The 19,121-nt window shown below is 49.4% G+C and overlaps 1 protein-coding gene across 1 annotated transcript in view; it reads left to right on the top strand.

Annotated features, from left to right (window-relative positions):
• Positions 1-17,992, top strand: part of trpm6 (transient receptor potential cation channel, subfamily M, member 6) — a gene marked incomplete at both ends in the record, with an annotated part of 24,375 nt that extends 6,383 nt beyond the window's left edge. The window contains 26 exon segments of the mRNA XM_080531322.1: positions 1-37; positions 984-1,249; positions 1,955-2,183; positions 3,241-3,372; positions 4,407-4,565; positions 5,254-5,382; positions 6,910-7,161; positions 7,544-7,718; positions 8,083-8,197; positions 8,359-8,552; positions 8,755-8,887; positions 9,346-9,999; positions 10,084-10,421; positions 10,809-10,900; positions 11,072-11,180; positions 11,493-11,539; positions 11,701-11,768; positions 11,975-12,000; positions 12,727-12,777; positions 12,910-12,975; positions 13,137-13,447; positions 13,840-13,922; positions 14,047-14,252; positions 15,901-15,952; positions 17,006-17,118; positions 17,907-17,992. The exon segment at positions 1-37 is cut by the window's left edge and continues 8 nt beyond it. Of these exon segments, the coding sequence (XP_080387448.1) occupies positions 1-37; positions 984-1,249; positions 1,955-2,183; positions 3,241-3,372; positions 4,407-4,565; positions 5,254-5,382; positions 6,910-7,161; positions 7,544-7,718; positions 8,083-8,197; positions 8,359-8,552; positions 8,755-8,887; positions 9,346-9,999; positions 10,084-10,421; positions 10,809-10,900; positions 11,072-11,180; positions 11,493-11,539; positions 11,701-11,768; positions 11,975-12,000; positions 12,727-12,777; positions 12,910-12,975; positions 13,137-13,447; positions 13,840-13,922; positions 14,047-14,252; positions 15,901-15,952; positions 17,006-17,118; positions 17,907-17,992 (4,123 nt within the window).
• Between the last annotated feature and the right edge of the window lie 1,129 nt (positions 17,993-19,121).

Genomic DNA, 19,121 nt, shown 5'->3' with positions numbered 1-19,121 from the left:
CCACTTCTCCCACACCGCTCAGCCCCTACAACCGCATGGTCTGGTAAAAAAACAAACACTAAAAAAGATAAAACATTATCTCCAATAATAAAACACTGAAAACCGTAATGATTAACATCACATGGCAGCCATAGTCCTTATCATATCACAGGGTCAGTCGACGTGTCAGAAACAGAACAATCCATAATTTGTAATAAATGCATCAGCAGTTATCAGTAGGCCTACATGGTATACGAGCAGTAGTTCAGTAGCAGTAGAGTAGCACAATAGTAGTGCCCTCTCTCCGTAGTGTTGATAGTGTCCTCACGTCCTCCCCGCCTGCTGCCTCAACAGTAATACCCTCCCTCAGTAGAAGTGATAATAATAATAATAATAATAATAATAATACATTAGACTTATATAGCGCTTTTTTAGACACTCAAAGACGCTTTACAAACTGAAAAGATCGAGTAGTAATAATAAAAAGAAACAAAAGATAAAAGAAAAGAAAGTATAGGGGGCCTAATTAAGGTAGTGCTGGGGACACATGGGAAGGGGAGGGGGAGAGGGTTAACTGGTGAAGGTCGAGCTTGAAGAGGTGGGTTTTGAGGGCCTGTTTTAAATGTTGGGAGGGTGTTGGGCCTGTCTGATGTGGTTGGGGAGTGTCCTCATTCTTCCACTAGTGTCCTCTAGTGTCCTCACCGCCTGCCCCCTCGTCTCGATATAGGAAAAAGTTAGGATATTTATAGTATAGCATAGTGTACAGCACAGTGTTTTATTGTATAGTAGATAGTGTACATAGCCTTTATTTATGTAAATCAGCTCTTTTCTCTTTTTTGTTTTACCCTTGGCTCTCTTGTTTTTAGTCTTTTTTCCTAGCACCAGGGGAGCCCCCCCTCCTAAATTTCGTTGTATGGTACCTGTACTGTATAAATGACAATAAAGACCATTCATTCATTCATTCATTCATTCATTCATTCATTCATTCATTCATTCGTCACCAGGAGAGGTCCATCTCTCAGCGGGACCTGCGGGCGGCCCAGAGCTCCGAGCTGGGAGACTCTCCTCTGTTGGTTTACAACTTCAACGACTTGTTCGTGTGGGCCGTGCTCCAGCGGCGTCAGCCCATGGCTCTGTTCCTATGGCAACACGGCGAGGAGGCCATGGCCAGGGCTACGGTGGCCTGTAAGCTGTACCGGTCCATGGCCCACGAGGCCAGACAGAGCAACATGGCCGACGCCACGGCAGAGGAGCTGAAAACGTACTCGGTGTGAGTTGGACCTGGCTGTGTCGTGTGTGTGTGTGTGTGTGTGTGTGTGTGTGTGTGTGTGTGTGTGTGTGTGTGTTGAGGTGTCTGAAGTGTGTCTTTAGTTGTGTGGTTGTGTGCAACAAGAGGATATCCTGTAGGCACTGTGTGGAGACTGACTGTTCAAGCAGAGTGAGTGAGTGTGGTTGTGTTTATGTGAGTGTATGGTTGTGTGTGTGTGTGTGTGTGTGTGTGTGTGTGTGTGTGTGTGTTTGTTAGTGCATATCTGTGTGTGTGTGTTTGTATGTCTGTGTGTGTGTGTGTGTGTGTGTATGTGTGTGTTTGTATGTCTGTGTGTGTGTCTGTATGTCTGTGTGTGTGTGTGTTTGTATGTGTGTGCGTGTGTCTGTTTAGCATTTGTGTGTGTAAATGGTAAATGGTAAATGGCCTGCACTTATATAGCGCCTTTTTTGCTGCTCCAAAGCTGCTCCAAAGCACTTTACAACGGCCTCTCATTCACCCATTCACACACACATTCACACACCAATGGCGGCAAGCTGCCATGCAAGGCGCTGGCCCGCTCACTGGGAGCAATTTGGGGTTCAGTGTCTTGCCCAAGGACACTTCGACATGCTGCCAACCTTGTGATCATTAGACGGCGACTCTACCTCCTGCGCCACAGCCGTGTGTTTGTTTATGGAATGTCTCTGTGTATGTGTCGTGGCTCAGGGAGTTTGGCCAGCTGGCCGTGGACGTGCTGGACTGCGCCTTCCGGCAGAACGAGCGCATGGCCATGAAGCTGCTGACGTCGGAGATGGAGGCGTGGTGCCACTTCACCTGCCTGCAGATGGCCGTGTCCTCCGGCCTGAGGCCCTTCCTCTCCCACTCCTGCACCCAGACCCTCCTCACCGACCTGTGGATCGGACGGCTCAACATGAGGAAGAACTCCTGGTTCAAGGTGAGGGTGAGGGACGCCGGCGATGTCATAGAGGGCCTCAGGGTCGAGAGCAGTACCGCCTTCTCTTTGGTTTGAGAGTCGGAACGTAATGTAGAGAGAGGTGAGACGAGTGAAATGAGAGTTATTGTTGTCATGTTTGCGATTGGACACCCATATATACAAAAAAGTGGAATAAGCATCAAGTGAGATTAGTTTATCCATGTGTGTGTGTGTGTGTGTGTGTGTGTGTGTGTCTTGGCAAACTCAACAAGAAACCAAATACAGTGCCATTCCTTCACAAACAAGGAAAAAGAGCCCAATTTCCCCTCCCTAGAGAAACTCAGCCATCCCAACATGGGTTTTGGCTCCCATTCCCCCCAGAGGAGAAACATGAGATGACAGTCATGGCCTGCACAGCTGAAATCAATTCACTAATCACCCAGCAGCTCACCTGAACAATCACCACTCCCTGTAGTCTGCAGTCCCACAGTGGAGGATTCAGTTCAACAAACACACTGTGGTAGGAACGTGTGCTATTGCAGTGCTGTGCTCAAACCAACTGTTTGCAGAGACCAGAGTGGCTGACGGTGAGATGACTTGGATGTGTGTTGTTGTTTGTTTGATATCTTGGATTTGTTTGATAGCAAATTGGTTGCTGTTGGGTGTTTGATATCAAGTTCAGTTTATGGTAAAGTTAAAAGGGCGGTACATAATTTTGTTTTATATACATAATTTAAGTTTTATTGCATTGTAAATTCCTTCATGTTTCTTAGCCGCTTATTTTGTGTTTATACCTTTTCAAAGGTTTTTCACCTACTACTACTGCTACTACTTATAAATCTGATGAAAAAGAGACAAAATTAAGTCCAAAATAAAAGGAGAAAGATAATTGCTGTCTGGTCATTGGATGCAGAAAGAGTGGAGTCCCAGTGAAACTCTGGTCAAACGGTCAAAGCCCTTTCAAGTTAGGGGAAGCACAGAAAACGCCACAGATAACTTGACAATAAGCATCAAGTGAGATTAGTTTATCTGTGTGTGTGTGTGTGTGTGTGTGTGTGTGTGTGTGTGTGTGTCTCAGATCATCTTGAGCATCCTCCTGCCCCCTGCCATCCTGCTGTTGGAGTTTAAGAGCCAGGCTGAGATGTCCCATGTGCCCCAGTCCCACAGAGGGGACACAGAGAAGCCAGAGGACCAGGACGAGACACACATGGTAAACTTCACACCTCTCCCTCTCCCTCTCGCTCTCTCTCTCTCTCTCTCTCTCTCTCTCTCTCTCTCTCTCTCTCTCTCTCTCTCTCTCTCTCTCCCCCTCCCTCTCTCTCTCTTTCTCTCTCTCTTTCTCTCTCTCTCTCTCACTCTCTCTCTCACTCTCTCTCTCACTCTCTCTCTCACTCTCTCACTCTCTCCCTCTCTCTTTCTCTCTCTTTCTCTCTCTTTCTCTCTCTTTCTCTCTCTTTCTCTCTCTTTCTCTCTCTTTCTCTCTCTTTCTCTCTCTTTCTCTCTCTCTCTCTCTCTCTCTCTCTCTCTCTCACTATAGCACCACACACCGACTGTATCCCACTATACTAATGTTATATAATGTTATGTTAGTTGCTGGGGCATAGTACTTATCGACATTTACATTACATTTTTGGAATTTAGCAGACGCCCTTTATTCAAACTGACTTATAACAAAAATATTTGTCTACGTAAGGATGTCAGTGTAAGGACAGTAACAACATCTGTATTGAAGGAATCTTTTACTTCAGACAGCAGAGCAATTCCATACTCCAGCTGTGTGGTCTGAGCCCAGAAGAGAGTTCTCCATCAGCTCTTGTAGTGTTTGACCCTTTGATCTATCCCCCAGTCTGAAGCAGTGTACCAACCTGTATGTTCGTTGGTTTTATCGTTCTTGTCACACTTAACTTCTCTGGAATGAGTGTTGTCTTGATGAGTATTCCCAGGTGCTGTGGAGCTCCTATCTGTCATGTCGTGATAGCAACGGTGCTAACGTTGTCGATGTCGTCCGATAGTCCCTCTTCCACATAGGAAGAGAGTGTATATGGACTCGTTACCCAGACACAGATACATCCCACTCTTAAGACCCCCCCCAAAAAAGAGAGAAATCGAAAATCGAAAAATTCTCTATTGAAAAAGTGTGATTTAAATCCAGGACTAGGTTTCATCAGTGTCTGGGAAACTGTCCATATGAGTCTGTCAGGACTGGAGAGGCTCATGTGGTCCTGATGTCTGTGTGGCCTGCAGCAGGCCGTCGTGGATGAGGAGAAGGGGAGGTCGCGCTGGGACACACACACCGGCACCCTGGCCAACACCCTCAGGTCCGTCGCCGCGCGCGGCCTGCTCTGGACCAGGAGGTTGTGCGAGTTCTACAACGCTCCCGTCGTCAAGTTCTGGTTCCACACGGTGAGTGAGTGGGCCACGGCGTCTTCTACGTGTCTCACCGTCGGTGTCTCCCTCCCCTGCTGGGTTTTGCTGTTTGCAATCTGGTTGAAATTGTCTCAGTGGTTTTATACCGTTCTAGGCATAATGTGTCATAGACACAATGATATTTAATTGGTTATACAGCACAGGTATTGTTTTTGTTTTAATTCATATCAGTTTGGTATGAATGACAAACAGACTGACTTGGCTGACTGACTGGTTGGCTGGTTGGCTGGCTGGTTGGCTGGCTGGCTGGCTGGCTGACTGACTGGCTGGCTGGCTGGCTGACTGACTGGTTGGCTGGCTGACTGACTGGTTGGCTGGCTGACTGACTGGTTGGCTGGCTGGCTGACTGACTGGTTGGCTGGCTGGCTGGCTGGCTGACTGACTGACTGGTTGGCTGACTGACTGGTTGGCTGGCTGACTGACTGGTTGGCTGGTTGGCTGGCTGACTGACTGACTGGTTGGCTGGCTGGCTGACTGACTGGTTGGCTGGCTGGCTGACTGGTTGGCTGGCTGGCTGGCTGACTGACTGGCTGACTGGTTGGCTGGCTGGTTGGCTGACTGGCTGTTTTACTCATTATCCCTTATGTAGTGTTTATGACATACTCTCTCCGGTATGTCACTGTGTTGTAGATGTATCTAATGCTGTATGACTGCTGTGTTGTAGATGTCCTATCTGGCCTTCCTGATGCTCTTCTCCTACACTGTGCTGGTGAAGATGGAGGACAGACCCAGCATACAGGAGTGGCTGGTCATCGCCTACATCTTATCCACCGCTGTGGAGAAGGCTCGAGAGGTGAGGACACAAGACACTATAGACTTTTCTCACTAGTTAGGAACACAACTCCTCACGTCCTCTCCTCACGTCCTTTCCTTGTGTCCTCTCCTTGCGTCCTCTCCTCCTCCTCTCTACTGAAAACGCATTGGAGGACAAGATCTAGGTTCCCTTCCTTCGTTCCATATTTTCCTCCAAAGCTTTTGGAAGGCAAAGCGAGCAGAGGATAGAGGAGAGGACGTGAGGAGTTGTGTTCCTAAATATTGAGAAAAGGCTACAGTGTATGTGTGTGTGTGTGTGTGTGTGTGTGTGTGTGTGTGTGTGTGTGTGGTGTGTGTGGGGGTAGAGTCCTTGGAAGAAGAAAGCAAAGAAATGTGAAATGCTGCCTTATCTCTGGTGTGTTTGACTCAAAGGTCTGACTGACTCTGACACAGCTTATCTCTTAGGCCTGATAGGGACTCTCCCCTCACATTCATTTACTTATCTCTCCCTTTCTCTCTCTCTCTCTCTCTCTCTCTCTCTCTCTCTCTCTCTCTCTCTCTCTCTCTCTCTCGTCCCCCCACCCTGTCCTCCCTTGCTCACCTTCTATCTCTCTGTCTCTCACTCTCCCCCCTCTATCTCGCTTCCTCTTGCCCTGCCTCTCTTATGAAGTTTTTTTTTCTATTACTATTCAACAACATACACCTTGCCTTAGGGTTGTAGTATCTTTATTATGCAATTCACTCTTCTCCTACTTAACAGGATTCAAATAACTTTTACAATTCCGTTTTTTTTGTTATCAAGCTATTGCACTCCCTGTGTATAAGACGTATGAAAGCATAGCCTACTATAATTGCTAAAGCAGTAGAATAAACTCTGTTTAATTGTTTTATTTGTATTAAATAATGTGAACATAGTAAGACAGTAGTTTAAAGGGCTCTGCACACAGCGTGCGATTCTGTTGCGCGTCAACGTTCCATTTTGAAGTTTGAATGGAAGTCTATGAGAAAATCATAAAACATCGCATCCCAATGCACACAGCGTGCGATGCAATTTCTGTTGTATGTTCTCATAGACTTCCATTCAAACTTCAAAATGGAACGTTGACGCGCAACAGAAATCGCACGCTGTGTGCAGAGCCCTTAAGTGTGTTTGTGTGTGTGTGTTTGTGTGTGTGTGTGTGTGCGTGTCTGTTATTCTACTTAATTGTCATACATTTGGACAGCACAGGGTGTTGGGCGCCCAAGGCTCATCGATGCGTGAGCATATTAGGCATAATACCAACATCATATGAGGCAGGTGGTCATAATGTTTTGGTTCATCAGTTTATATACTTTGATATTAGATCATCACAGATCTGAGTCTGTACATTCTAGAATATGGACAATTAGAACTAGTAGTAGTAATCAGTCACTGTGAGAAGATCCCTGGAAAAGAGGGTTTCCATCTGTTTTATCAACCGTTCACGTACACGAGCCGAATGAGTATTCTGATTTTGTGAAACGTCGTAGTTGGCAATACAGCTTTCATATATTAAATCAGTTGCATCGTATTGTGTTCTATGGCCAGGTGTTGATATCAGAGCCGAGGAAGTTGAGTAAGAAGCTGAAGGTGTGGTTCGGAGAGTACTGGAACGTCTCTGACTTCATCGCCATCCTCCTCTTCCTCACCGGGCTGGTGCTGAGGTGGCATGGCGGGTCCTACCGGGTCGCCGGGCGGATCAGCTACTGTCTGGACATCATCCTCTGGTTTGTCAGAGTTCTGGACCTGCTGGCTGTCAATCAACACGCCGGACCCTACCTCACCATGATCACCAAGATGGTCAGTAGTTCCCCCCCCCCCAGCACCCCCCCCACACACCTCACACCCTCAGCAGGGGAGGCTGGCGGAGGTAGAAATCGGAGGACGGGCTCATTGTAATGCATGGAACGGAATGAGGAAGTGGTATAGATGTGTCCAAACATGTGCCTGATACCATAGCTCATTCTGTTCCACGCATTACCATGAGACGGTTCTCCGATATCTACCTCCACAAGCCTCCACTAACCTCCAGGAATAATAGTGTCATCACTTCATCATGTTGTGACATGTACCGTTACACTGTACCCTTAGCACACAGCGTCAAGATACTATTCACAGTATAGGCCTAAAACCGAACCAAACAAAATGAGAAATACTCAGGTTAAATCTTCCATCTGCCTAGACCAGTAACATGTTCTACATCGTGGTGATGATGGCCATCGTGCTGCTGAGCTTCGGCGTGTCCAGGAAGGCCATCCTGTCCCCAGAAGAGGCTCCGTCATGGAGCCTGGCCCGGGATGTGGTCTTCCAACCCTACTGGATGATCTTTGGAGAAGTGTACGCTGGCGAAATAGACGGTTAGTGACCACCACCATAGACTGGTTAGTGACCATCATAGACTGTTAGTGACCATCATAGACTGTTAGTGACCACCATAGACTGGTTAGTGACCATCATAGACTGGTTAGTGACCATCATAGACTGTTAGTGACCACCATAGACTGGTTAGTGACCATCATAGATTGTTAGTGACCACCATAGACTGGTTAGTGACCATCATAGACTGGTTAGTGACCACCATAGACTGGTTTGTGACCACCATAGACTGGTTAGTGACCACCATAGACTGGTTGTCTGCTGTTGTTGCGCTAGTTCGGGGGCAGTTTTATACAAAACGACTGTTGAGACGTTGTCTTTTTGGTGTGTTTTCTGGTATGACAGCGTGCGCAGATGGCAAGTCGTGCGCCCCCGGAGCCTTCCTCACCCCCTTCCTCCAGGCCGTCTACCTGTTCTTCCAGTACATCATCATGGTCAACATCCTCATCGCCTTCTTCAAGTACGCCCTCTCTCAACCCACATTCAACATGACACGATTAGACATTTTTACGATTTTCTCATTCAGTCTCATCTCATTTTCTCTGACTGAATTTGTATGTGCTGTTTGTCTCTATTAGTTTCTCTTAACGCCACTGTGTTTGTGTGGTTCTGTCTCGACAGCAATGTCTACTTTGACATGAAGTCCTGTTCCAATGAGCTGTGGAAGTACAACCGGTATCGTTACATTATGACCTATCAGGAGAAGCCCTGGTTGCCCCCGCCCCTGGTAGTCCTTTGTCACATGACCCAGGGTGTGAGTGCCATTTACCGGAAGCACAGGGGCGCGTCTGAGCAGGAGAGGGACTCCGGCCTCAGTGAGTGTGTGTCTGTGTGTGTGTGTGTGTGTGAGTGTGCATGTGGGTTTGTGTGTGCTTGTGTGTGTGTGTGTGCGTGTGCATGTGGGTTTGTGTGTGTGTGTGCGTGTGTGTGTGTGTGCGTGCGTGTGAGCGTTTGTGTGTGTGAGAGAGCTAAATGTAGTGTGTGTTAGTTTGTAACCCCCCTCCCTCCCTCTCTCAGAGCTGTACCTGGGGAGAGAGGACCTGAAGAGGCTGCATGAGTTTGAGGAGAGGTGTGTGCTGACGTATTTCCATGAGAAGAACGAAGGGCTCCTCAGCAGCCACATCAACAGGATCAGAGCCACTGCAGAGAGGTGAGACTAGTGAGACTATCGCTGTGATGTCGTGAACCACACACGTACGCACGTACACGCACACACAACACAGTAATAGTAACACTAACACCGCAAGCGTCAACCTCAGCAGATTTCATTTCGCCGTGCCGTGTGCGTGTTTCGTTTCATGTCGTGTGCGTGTCTCACGCTGGCTGCTGCGGCACGCTCATCTAGAGATGAGGACTCTCGCCTAGGTTTTCTGTGTGCCGCGCGCGTCGCAGGCAAAACTCAAGGTACAAAGATAGGGCTGGCGGTAGCAGCTCCGCAGTTAGAGCCACCGAAGACACGCAGCCAGTGTGGAAGCCGCAACAGCGAGAGCCGCAGCGGTTCCGCCACGCACACGCACGCGCGCTGCTGAGGTTGACGTTTGTGGTGTGTTTTTTTTCCGCCGGAAAGCTCAATACTCCTCTGTGCCATATGCCTTTGTCCACATCCAGGGCTGAGGAGATGGGCGCTATTCTGGGCGAGGTGTCGGAGAGGGTCCCCTTCATCCAGGACAGCCTGCAGGTTCTGGACGGCCAACTGGGTCAGCTCCAGGACCTGTCAGCCCTGGCCGTGGACACCCTCACCCTCCTCTCCGCCTCAGACAGCCTGCAGCAGGAGGAGGCCCGACTCAGCCACATCACACACTCCCGTCCCCACCTCCCCCACAGCTGGAGCCTCCCACCCAGAGGCGACGACATCACCGCCGGCCGCGGTGCCCCCAAGGCCTACCGCAGCACCCCGCTCTCCCTGCTCCGTGGCCAGCGCCCTTCGCTGGAGCTGCACCCGGTCGGGGAGCGGAGCGGGTGGGCCGGCCGCGGTGGGGCGGGGGGTCACACCGAGGAGGGCGAGGAAGGGGAGGAGGGGGTAGAGGGGGTAGTAGACACACGCCACGGCGAGGTGTGGCCGGTCGGCTACCGCTACGCCCCTCACGGCTCTCTCTCTCACCTAGGGGGAGGGGCCAGAGACGGGACCCCCTGTGAGTCATGTGACCCGTCACGCTGCGGTTCCCCCATGGGCCCCCCCGGGACCGGAGACACTGGTGCTCAAGAACCCACCCACCCCAAATCCTGGGCCTATGACCCCTACCTCTCCCCTAGCCAGGCCATGTCCGTGGAGGAGGAGGAGGAGGAGGAAGAGGAGGAGGAGGAGGGCAGAGGAGGGCCGTCCTCTGATGTGGACCTGTCGTCCAGAGCGTCCAGCCATACCATGCTGCTGTCGGACCCCAGGGACGCGAGGGGCTGTCCCAGAGGGTTGGTGAACCCAGCCTTCTGCAGAGAGCACGACCCCCCCGGAGCCCCCCTCCACTTCAGACGGGCCCAGTGGGCCAGGAAGTGTCCTCCCCGCTGGGCGTGTCCGTCCAGGGACCAGCCCTACGGAAAAAGCCGCTCGCTGTCCTCCAGCATAGAGAACGTGGCGCTCTCTAGCGCCCCCCTCAGCCCTCTGCGCGCCTCCTTTCCCGCCCTGGACTGCTACGCTAACAAGGACGGCCTGTCAGGGGAGGAGCCACTCAGCTGCAGCAGGAGCAGAGGTACTGTACTACTGACCTCCACGGATGATGAGATGTTGTCCCTAGATGTATTATACAGATAGAAATGGGGCGCTTGGGTGGCGTAGCGGGTTAAGCGCTGACCATGTAACCGCAGGGTCCCCGGTCCGATTCCGGCCGGGGACATATCCTGCATGTCATCCCTCCTCTCTCTCTCACCTATCCTTCCTGTCTGAACTTCACTCTATCTGTCAATAAAAATGAAAACTATGAGTGGGACTGCCCCACTCAGAAACCACTTTTTTTATATACAGATAGAAATATACCATGACATGAATAGAATTTCCAAAGAGTTGAAGAGGTTTACTCAACAACAAAGCCGGACAGCCATGTTGACAACAACCTAACCCGTTTTTTTTTCTTCCCCAGAGTGGTCTGACCTGGACGTGACCGCAGGAGGCAGAGGGAGATCCCAGGGCAGGAAGACGGTCAAGATCCAGGAAGGAGGGGGCTCAGAGGGGGTAGGACTCCTCCGTCACTGTCTCAACGCACTAACTCAGTCACTGTGGCAGGAGTGTAGTCTCAATAGGCCAGCTGAAACACGCACGTAATCGAATCCAACTGCACAGTGTTGATATGGTCACTTCTGTTTCTCTTGACCTCTGCCCTGCGGTGACCTCTGTGTTTGCCAGGGGAGACAGGTGGACGTGCTCTCCCAGGCCTCGGACGTGTGCAGGAGGAGGGGGCGCAGGGCAGGGGAGCCCGTGTGTTGGTCCGCCTCGGCCAGCCTCAACCAGCTCAGTATGTGTTCATATACCCTACTGAAGAATGATGGATGGATGGAGGGATGGATGGGTGGGTGGGTGGATGGATGGGTGGGTGGGTGGGTGGATGGATGGATGGATGGATGGATGGATGGATCAATCAATGGATGGGTGAATAAATGAATGAATGAATGGACAAGTGAATGGATGGATGGATGGATGGATGGACGAATCAATGGATGGATGAATGACTGAATGGACAAGTGAATGGATGGATGGATGGATGGATGGATGGATGGATTAATAAAGATTGGGACAATTTCATCAATTGTCAATTTATCTTTGACAGATTTTGAACCGATGGATTCATTGCAGAAATTATCTTTCTCTTGCCAGGTAAGAATGTGTATGCTATTTCATGTGTTGACTGAGAGGCATTCCACTGGCCATGTTGTGACGTTTAATGTATAAACTAGAACTCAACCTGAAGACATGGTGTTATTATCAGAGAGAGAATCTAAACCACAGATGGAGTAACACGCCACGTTCTTACCCAGCAGGACTCCAGAAGCCCCAGTCAGTCTGTATGGAACAGCTGGGCCAAGTCTCTCAGCCACAGGTCCTCGTAAGTGTCCGTCACGGGGTGTAGATCATACATGGTGTAGTGGGCACAGCAGGGGAGGCTGGTGGAGGTAGAAAATATCAGAAGACAAGCTCATTGTAATGCATGGCTTTGAAATGAGGAATGGTACCAAACACGTGTGGGGGCATAGGTATGGTCACATTAGGAGTATGAATGACTGGATATGTATGTTTTCCCTTCTGTTGTAGTGTGCAGAGTGGGATTGCGTCTGAAGGTATGTAGTCGTTCAAACTGGGTGCTGAGCCAATGTCTTGACTTTCAACCAACCTGGGTCTCTCACCAAAAGTGCTCCTCATTCCCTCTTGCTCTCTTTCCCATCTGCTAGCTTCCAAAGCAAGCAGAGAAATCTGTCTTTCTATCTGTAATTATACATTCATATTCATCGTAAGAAAAAGTAATATTTTTCTTACTAATGCTATGACCAGGGGCCATTGGCAATTCCAATGCTAGAAGAAGGAAGAATTACTTTTAAACATGTTCTTTTTATTTATTACACTGTGATGTATACTGTGAGGTAGAGTTCAGTTGCCGCTTTTCCACAGTGGTACCAGTGCATGCCAAGGCTTCCTATTTTATTCATAAGAAGTGCTATTCAAATCAATTCCATTGTGTCGTTACAACAAGCTAACTCGGATTATGTTTGCTAACCCATCAAGTTGACTAATCAACTAAAGCACTATAAGAATGTCCCTCCCTCGGTCTAAACCACATCCCTAGTCCCGTTTGACCTCATAAGGACCAGGGGGAATAGAGGAGGCTCAAATCCAGAGTTTAAGCACGGGATAGGCCCAGATTAAACACCGCTGAAGTCCAGGAGCTGCTGTGGGAATCAAGTTGGCCTTGGCTCGTACTGGCACGCAAAGCGTAAGCCCCGCCGTGGAAAGTCGTCTATTGTTTGATGTGTGTTATTTCTGGTTTGTTTTTCTTTACCATCTGTTAGCGAAGAGCTCAACGTTTCAGTCCGCAGAGGACCTGGAGCCCCACTACTCAGGTATTCCTGGCAGGAAGCAGAGATCATCATTATTTACCTTCCTATTTACATAAATCGGATACCTTCAATGATATTACCTCATTCCCTATGTGGTTGTGTTGTTGTTGTTGTTGTTGTTGTTGTTGCTGTTAGCCATGGAGAGGAACAACCTGATGAGACTAGCCTACACCATACCCTTCACACCTGTCTCCATACTGGGTAAGCTATCTACGTATCTCCTAATCCCCAAAAAACAGAAACAGTCTATCCCTTTACCTACATGCTGTCGTCAGTCAAAGCATCCCCAGTCAAAGCATCCCCTCTAAGAGACCAACAGAGACAGATTCCCAAAGAATTCTCTCTCCTGTCTCCCCCCCCAGCGGGTGAGGAGGTCAGTGTGTACTCCCTGGAGGAGGTGGGGATGGGGCCTGACTCCAGCGGTGGAGGGGGTGGGGGGTCCGTGTCCTCGTGGTCGCCTCGGGGCCTGTCGGCGGTGCTGCAGCCCCTCTCCAGTGAGGAGGGCCCCCTGGACGGGGGTCTGCGGAGGGCCGCGCGGGTCCTGTGTACCTGGGCCGAGGCCGACGTCCTGAGGCCCGGCAGCGTGTACGTGGTCAAAGCCTTCAGACCGGAGGTGGTCCGCACCTGGCAGAGAGAGTTCCACAGCAGCACCCCCCTCCAGCTCTGTCTCAGGGTAGGGCCCACTCCTTCAAGTTCAAGTTTATTGTCATATGTATTAATACAATGAAATTCTTCAGCCTCGCCTCTCTCTGTAGTATCACACACAAACAAACACAGTCCACAATACAAACGAAACAACAATACAGTACAAGGTGCTTAGTGCAGGGTGTAAAGTGCCAAGTGCACTGCGCAGGGTTCAGCTGTTCAGCAACCTAACTGCCTGTGGGAAGAACCTATTTCCAGAGATGACTAGCTCCTTGCTTCTTATCTGTTGCCCTAGACTAGAGCCTGCAATGTTGATATATCAAATAATAATAATACATTTAAAATGATGAAAGTGTCTGCCTACTTCCTTTCTTTTCCGTAAGTTTTTAACATCACATTTCTGTTTGTGTGTCCTGACAGGAGATCCAGCAGCAGAGAGCAGCTCAGAAACTCATGCAAATGTTCAACCAAGTCAAACCAGACAGTGTCCCCTACTCTCCCAGGTCTGTACTCAACACATACAGTAGAAATCACTGTGTGTGTGTGTGTGTGTGTGCATGTTTGTGAGTGTGTGTGTGTGTGCCTGTGCCTGTGTGTTTCTCTGTGTGTTAAATTTGTCTCTCCAAGGTTCCTGGACGTGTCTCTTGTTCACTGGCACTCCGACGGCCAGTGGTTGACCATAGAGAGGAACATGGCGGGAGACTTCAGGAAGTGCAACAACAACACAGGAGAGGAGATCGCCCCCTGCTGCGCACTGGAGGAAACACTCCTGGCCTTCTCCCACTGGACCCTCGAGTACTCCTGTGGAGAACTGCTGGTGCTGGACATACAGGGTCTGTCTGTCTGTCTGTGTGTCTGTCTGTCTGTGAGTGTGTCTCTGTGTGTGTGTGTGTGTCTGTCTGTCTGTCTGTCTGTCTGACTGTCTGTCTGTCTGTTGGTGCTGGACATACAGGGTCTGTCTGTCTGTCTGTCTGTCTGTCTGTCTGTCTGTTCTACTGGTGCTGGACATACAGGGTCTGTCTGTCTGTCTGTCTGTTCTACTGGTAATGGACATACAGGGTCTGTCTGTCTGTCTGTGTGTACTGGTGCTGGACATACAGGGTCTGTGTGTGTGTGTGTGTGTGTGTGTGTGTGTGTGTGTGTGTGTATGTATGTGTGTGTCTGTCTGTCTGTCTGTCTGTCTGTGGAGAACTGCTGGTGCTGGACATACAGGGTCTGTCTGTCTGTCTGTCTGTCTGTCTGTACTGGTGCTGGACATACAGGGTCTGTCTGTCTGTCTGTTTGTCTGTGGAGAACTGCTGGTCATACAGGGTCTGTCTGTCTGTCTGTCTGTCTGTGGAGAACTGCTGGTGCTGGACATACAGGGTCTGTCTGTCTGTGTGTGTGTGTGTGTGTGTGTGTGTGTGTGTGTGTGTCTGTGTGTCTGTGTGTCTGTCTGTCTGTCTGTCTGTCTGTCTGTGGAGAACTGCTGGTGCTGGACATACAGGGTCTGTCTGTCTGTGTGTGTGTGTGTGTGTGTGTGTCTGTGTGTCTGTGTGTCTGTCTGTCTGTGTGTCTGTGTGTCTGTCTGTCTGTCTGTCTGTCTGTCTGTCTGTGGAGAACTGCTGGTGCTGGACATACAGGGTCTGTCTGTCTGTCTGTCTGTGTGTGTGTGTGTGTGTGTGTGTGTGTGTGTGTGTGTGTGTGTGTGACAGTCTGTCTGTCGAGAACTACTGGTGCTGGACATACAGGGTCTGTCTGTCTGTCTGTCTGTCTGTGGAGAACTACTGGTGCTGGACATACAGGGTCTGTCTGTCTGTGGAGAACTACTGGTGCTGGACATACAGGGTCTGTCTGTCTGTCTGTCTGTCTGTGGAGAACTACTGGTGCTGGACATACAGGGTCTGTCTGTCTGTCTGTCTGTCTGTGGAGAACTACTGGTGCTGGACATACAGGGTCTGTCTGTCTGTCTGTGGAGAACTACTGGTGCTGGACATACAGGGTCTGTCTTTCTGTCTGTCTGTCTGTGGAGAACTACTGGTGCTGGACATACAGGGTCTGTCTTTCTGTCTGTCTGTCTGTCTGTCTGTCTGTCTGTCTGTGTGTGTGTGTGTGTGTCTGTCTGTCTGTCTGTCTGTCTGTCTGACTGTCTGTCTGTCTGTCTGACTGTCTGTCTGTCTGTCTGTCTGACTGTCTGTGTGTGTGTCTGTCTGTCTGACTGTCTGACTGTCTGACTGTCTGTCTGTCTGTCTGTCTGACTGACTGACTGACTGACTGACTGACTGTGTGTGTGTGTGTGTGTGTGTGTAACTGTCAGCACCCCCTCTCCCCCTCTTTCTCCATCCATCTCTCCCCAGTAGTATGACTGAATAATAGCTTACATGGTTTACTGTAATATGTACTTTGTTTGGTTGGACAATGCCATATAAGGTCCTATAAGCTGTCCTCAACAGACCATTTGATGTCGTTCTCTCTTTCCTCATCTGAATGGTTCTTTGACAGGAGTGGGGGCGGACCTTACAGATCCGTCAGTCATCAGAGCGGAGGACAAAAGGTACTTCCCTCACATGGTCGGGGGGGGTTATGGGTAACACTGAGAGTCCAGTCACGGGAGGCATTAGCTGGGGTAGTCATCATTTCACTCGTGAATATCTGTCGATGGTGCATTGTTGGCTTGTGTAAACAAAGCTTTAGCTCAGCAAGCTAACGCCTGGGACACGCCGGCTACCTTTACCTCAGCAGGGTGTGTGCGTGGCGAGGCTGCTGTGGCGTCCATACAGACAGCGTTTCTGCCGAGGAGCTGCTACTGCCTTTGTGTCTTTGTACACTTGAGTTTGCCTTTGATAATGGCCATCAATAATATAATGTTTCATTTCACTTCATTATAAATTGTTCTGGGTTCAGTCTCTGCTGTCATCCATCCTTAATAAGGGGTTCGAAAAGTGAAACGGTTATGACCGGAAAGCAGTCACGTTGTTTTTGTTTACCCTCGTTCAGAGCAAGAGAGAGGGAGAGAGATCGAGAGAGTGAGAGAGAGAGAGATCACCAGAAAAATACTGCCCTTCACGTGATGTTGTTTTAACTTATTAACATAATTGTATTATAGTTTCTGCTATGACTACCGTATACGTAGTATACCTACTATAGTATAATAGTACCTATACAGATTTTAATTTGAAACAGATAGCGGAAGTGTTGAGTTAAAAAAAGAATTACGACATATTTACAGATAGAGACATTGTCTCTATGTTGCTGGTATGATGTCAATATGACTGTCAACAGATCATTTTCACACATGTGGCACGCGGGAAAAATAGGCGATACTCCGACTCTCTAGATGGCGTGCTGCTGCAGCCAGCGTGAGACCCGCTTGAGACGCCCAGCTCAAGCGGGTTGTGTGTCTGCGCTAACCCGTTAACACGGGCGCCGAAATGCAACGCACACGCGCTGCTGCGGTAGAGGTAGCCGGTGTGTTCCCAGGCTTAAGGAATGTTTTGTGGCACACAAACGACTTGGGTTCAAACTCAGACTCTTTAGCTGCTTTACTGTGGCATTGACTCCTCTCCTGACCCGGTTCTGATCTCTGTTCTGCTCCGGTTTGCTGCAGTGCCTCCAGCAGTTACATGGTGTTTGGTCCCGCTAACCTGGGGGACGCCGCCATCCACAACTTCCTCCTCAAACACACCTGCAACTCCTGCTGTGAGAGTCTGGGACTCTCAGGTGAGGACACACAACTTCTCAGGCCAATGTTACTGTGTGTGCGTGTGTGTGAGTGTGTGTGTGTGTGTGTGTGTGTGTGCATGCGTGTGCATGCGTGCGCGCGTGTGTGCATGTGTGTGTGCGTGCGTGCGTGTGTGTGTGTGTGCGCGTGCTCATGCACATGTTCGTGGTTGCATGTGTGTCACCTCCATGTCATCACCCAGGAGGCCTGTTGGCACGGAGATGAATCCCCCCCGACTTCAAATGAAGACGGAATTAAGAACAGCCAACTAATTAAGCGGGAAGAGGGAAGCGTTTATTTCCAACGACAACAAGAGTGTCGGAGGCAGGGGGCGGAGCCTTGCGTCGTGCGGTGTTGCCGTGCTCTCTTTGATTACATATTAAACAGGGCTTTGTGTTGGCGAAGAGCTGCGGAGACATTAAGCTTTGATTAGATATTAATTACGGTCTCTGGGTAGACGCCGAAACGCGTGATTCCCACATCTAGAGGGAGCCTCTCCTCTGAAACTCGCTCAAAAACAAACAAGCCAGCAAACAAACAAACACACACACACGCAAACATTCAGCCATGCTTGTTTTGATGATGATTTCAAAGGTGCTTTGTTTTTTTTCTTCCGCTTCTTCTCCTTGTGTCCTCTTCCAAGATTCCCATCGAATCAAACCAAATTATTCATGCGGAGCTGCACGGCCTCTTCTTCTTCTCTGCGCTCTGATGCTATTCTCTTTCTAGTGGTAATGACTGTGTGTCTGCGGCTGCCATGTTTCTGACTGATCTTCTCCCGTGTCAGATTTGAGGAGGGGCGCGGTTGCTGGCGGGAGAACAGAGTGCAGATCTGAGGAGGAGGACAGGGTGATCCAGATGACCAGGATGTGACCTCCGACCCGCCAGGAGAAGCACCAGAAGCTCTGACCCCCGCCCCCCCCCCCCCACTATGTCGTTGTCGTCGTCGTCGTCGGGGTAACAGCAAACGGCAGAAAACGTTTCGAGACGAAAAAGAGCCCATGACCCCCATGACCGATAAGAACACTTTGGACTTTTTGTCTTCAGTCTTGCTAAACATTTTTGCCAGTTGCGGCCTATGGAACATGTCCTGCCTTAGAGCCCCCCACAGTATGGTGCTTTGACTTACGGTGGGTTTAGCCCATTCTGTCGTCGTATCTCTGCTGTATGTGTGGTGAGCTGGCAGGGCTTGTAAAGGGCTCCGTTTGGCATGAGCTCTTAGGTTTACCTACCTTGTTCCTCCTACACTGACCATACATAAACATGTCGACTGAGGGAGGCTTGTGTCTGAATTCAAAGCATTACCTACACAGCACTGTTGGTCTGCTGTGGGAGTAAGACTCAGTGGAGCCTGCCTTGTCTACATGTATGTGGATTCTAGTGTCTAAACGCAGTATTATATACAGTAGCATTGGACTGTGAGGCAGAGGCCTTCATAGGGATACGACAGTCATGTGATTTGTTTGTTCAGTGTCAGGGGTTCTTATATAAAGCCCTCATGTTGAGCGGGTAAGTGCCTTGAACGTCAGCGTACGCAAATGTGTTAAAAAAAAAAAAAGATGTCTCATCTTAGTTAACTGGCAGCTTAGTTATGGTCTTCCTTCATTGTTACCCAAGCAGCAATTCTACAACAGGGGTCGTCGTATGAATACACGCTATTGTGTGTTTTTCTAGGACAGTAATCAGGGATTTTCTGCGATTTTTTTTCTATAGCGAACGGCACTAACGGTTGTAAACAAATTATGTCTAACCGAATAGCAGGAAACCTTTAGAGAGAGGACATTGTTAAGACTCACTCAACCGTACTGGGGGCCCGAGGCCTGTCAATCATAGGAAACGTAGCCCTCCTTTCACCTGGTGTTTAAATACACTGTACTGTCTGTGACAGCAGCTGGTACATGTTGAAACCCGGGAACAAGTCACCAACCAATCAAACATTTTCAGACTTTTATTCAGAAAAAATTAACTAGGTCGGTAAAAACTAACTAGGTAGTAGTGGGGA

This window comes from Nansenia antarctica (assembly GCF_963989245.1).
Source record: "Nansenia antarctica genome assembly, chromosome: 5".
Classification (NCBI taxonomy): Eukaryota; Metazoa; Chordata; class Actinopteri; order Argentiniformes; family Microstomatidae; genus Nansenia; species Nansenia antarctica.
Note: the sequence above shows the minus strand (reverse complement) of the source record. Positions and strands in the feature narration are given on the sequence as shown.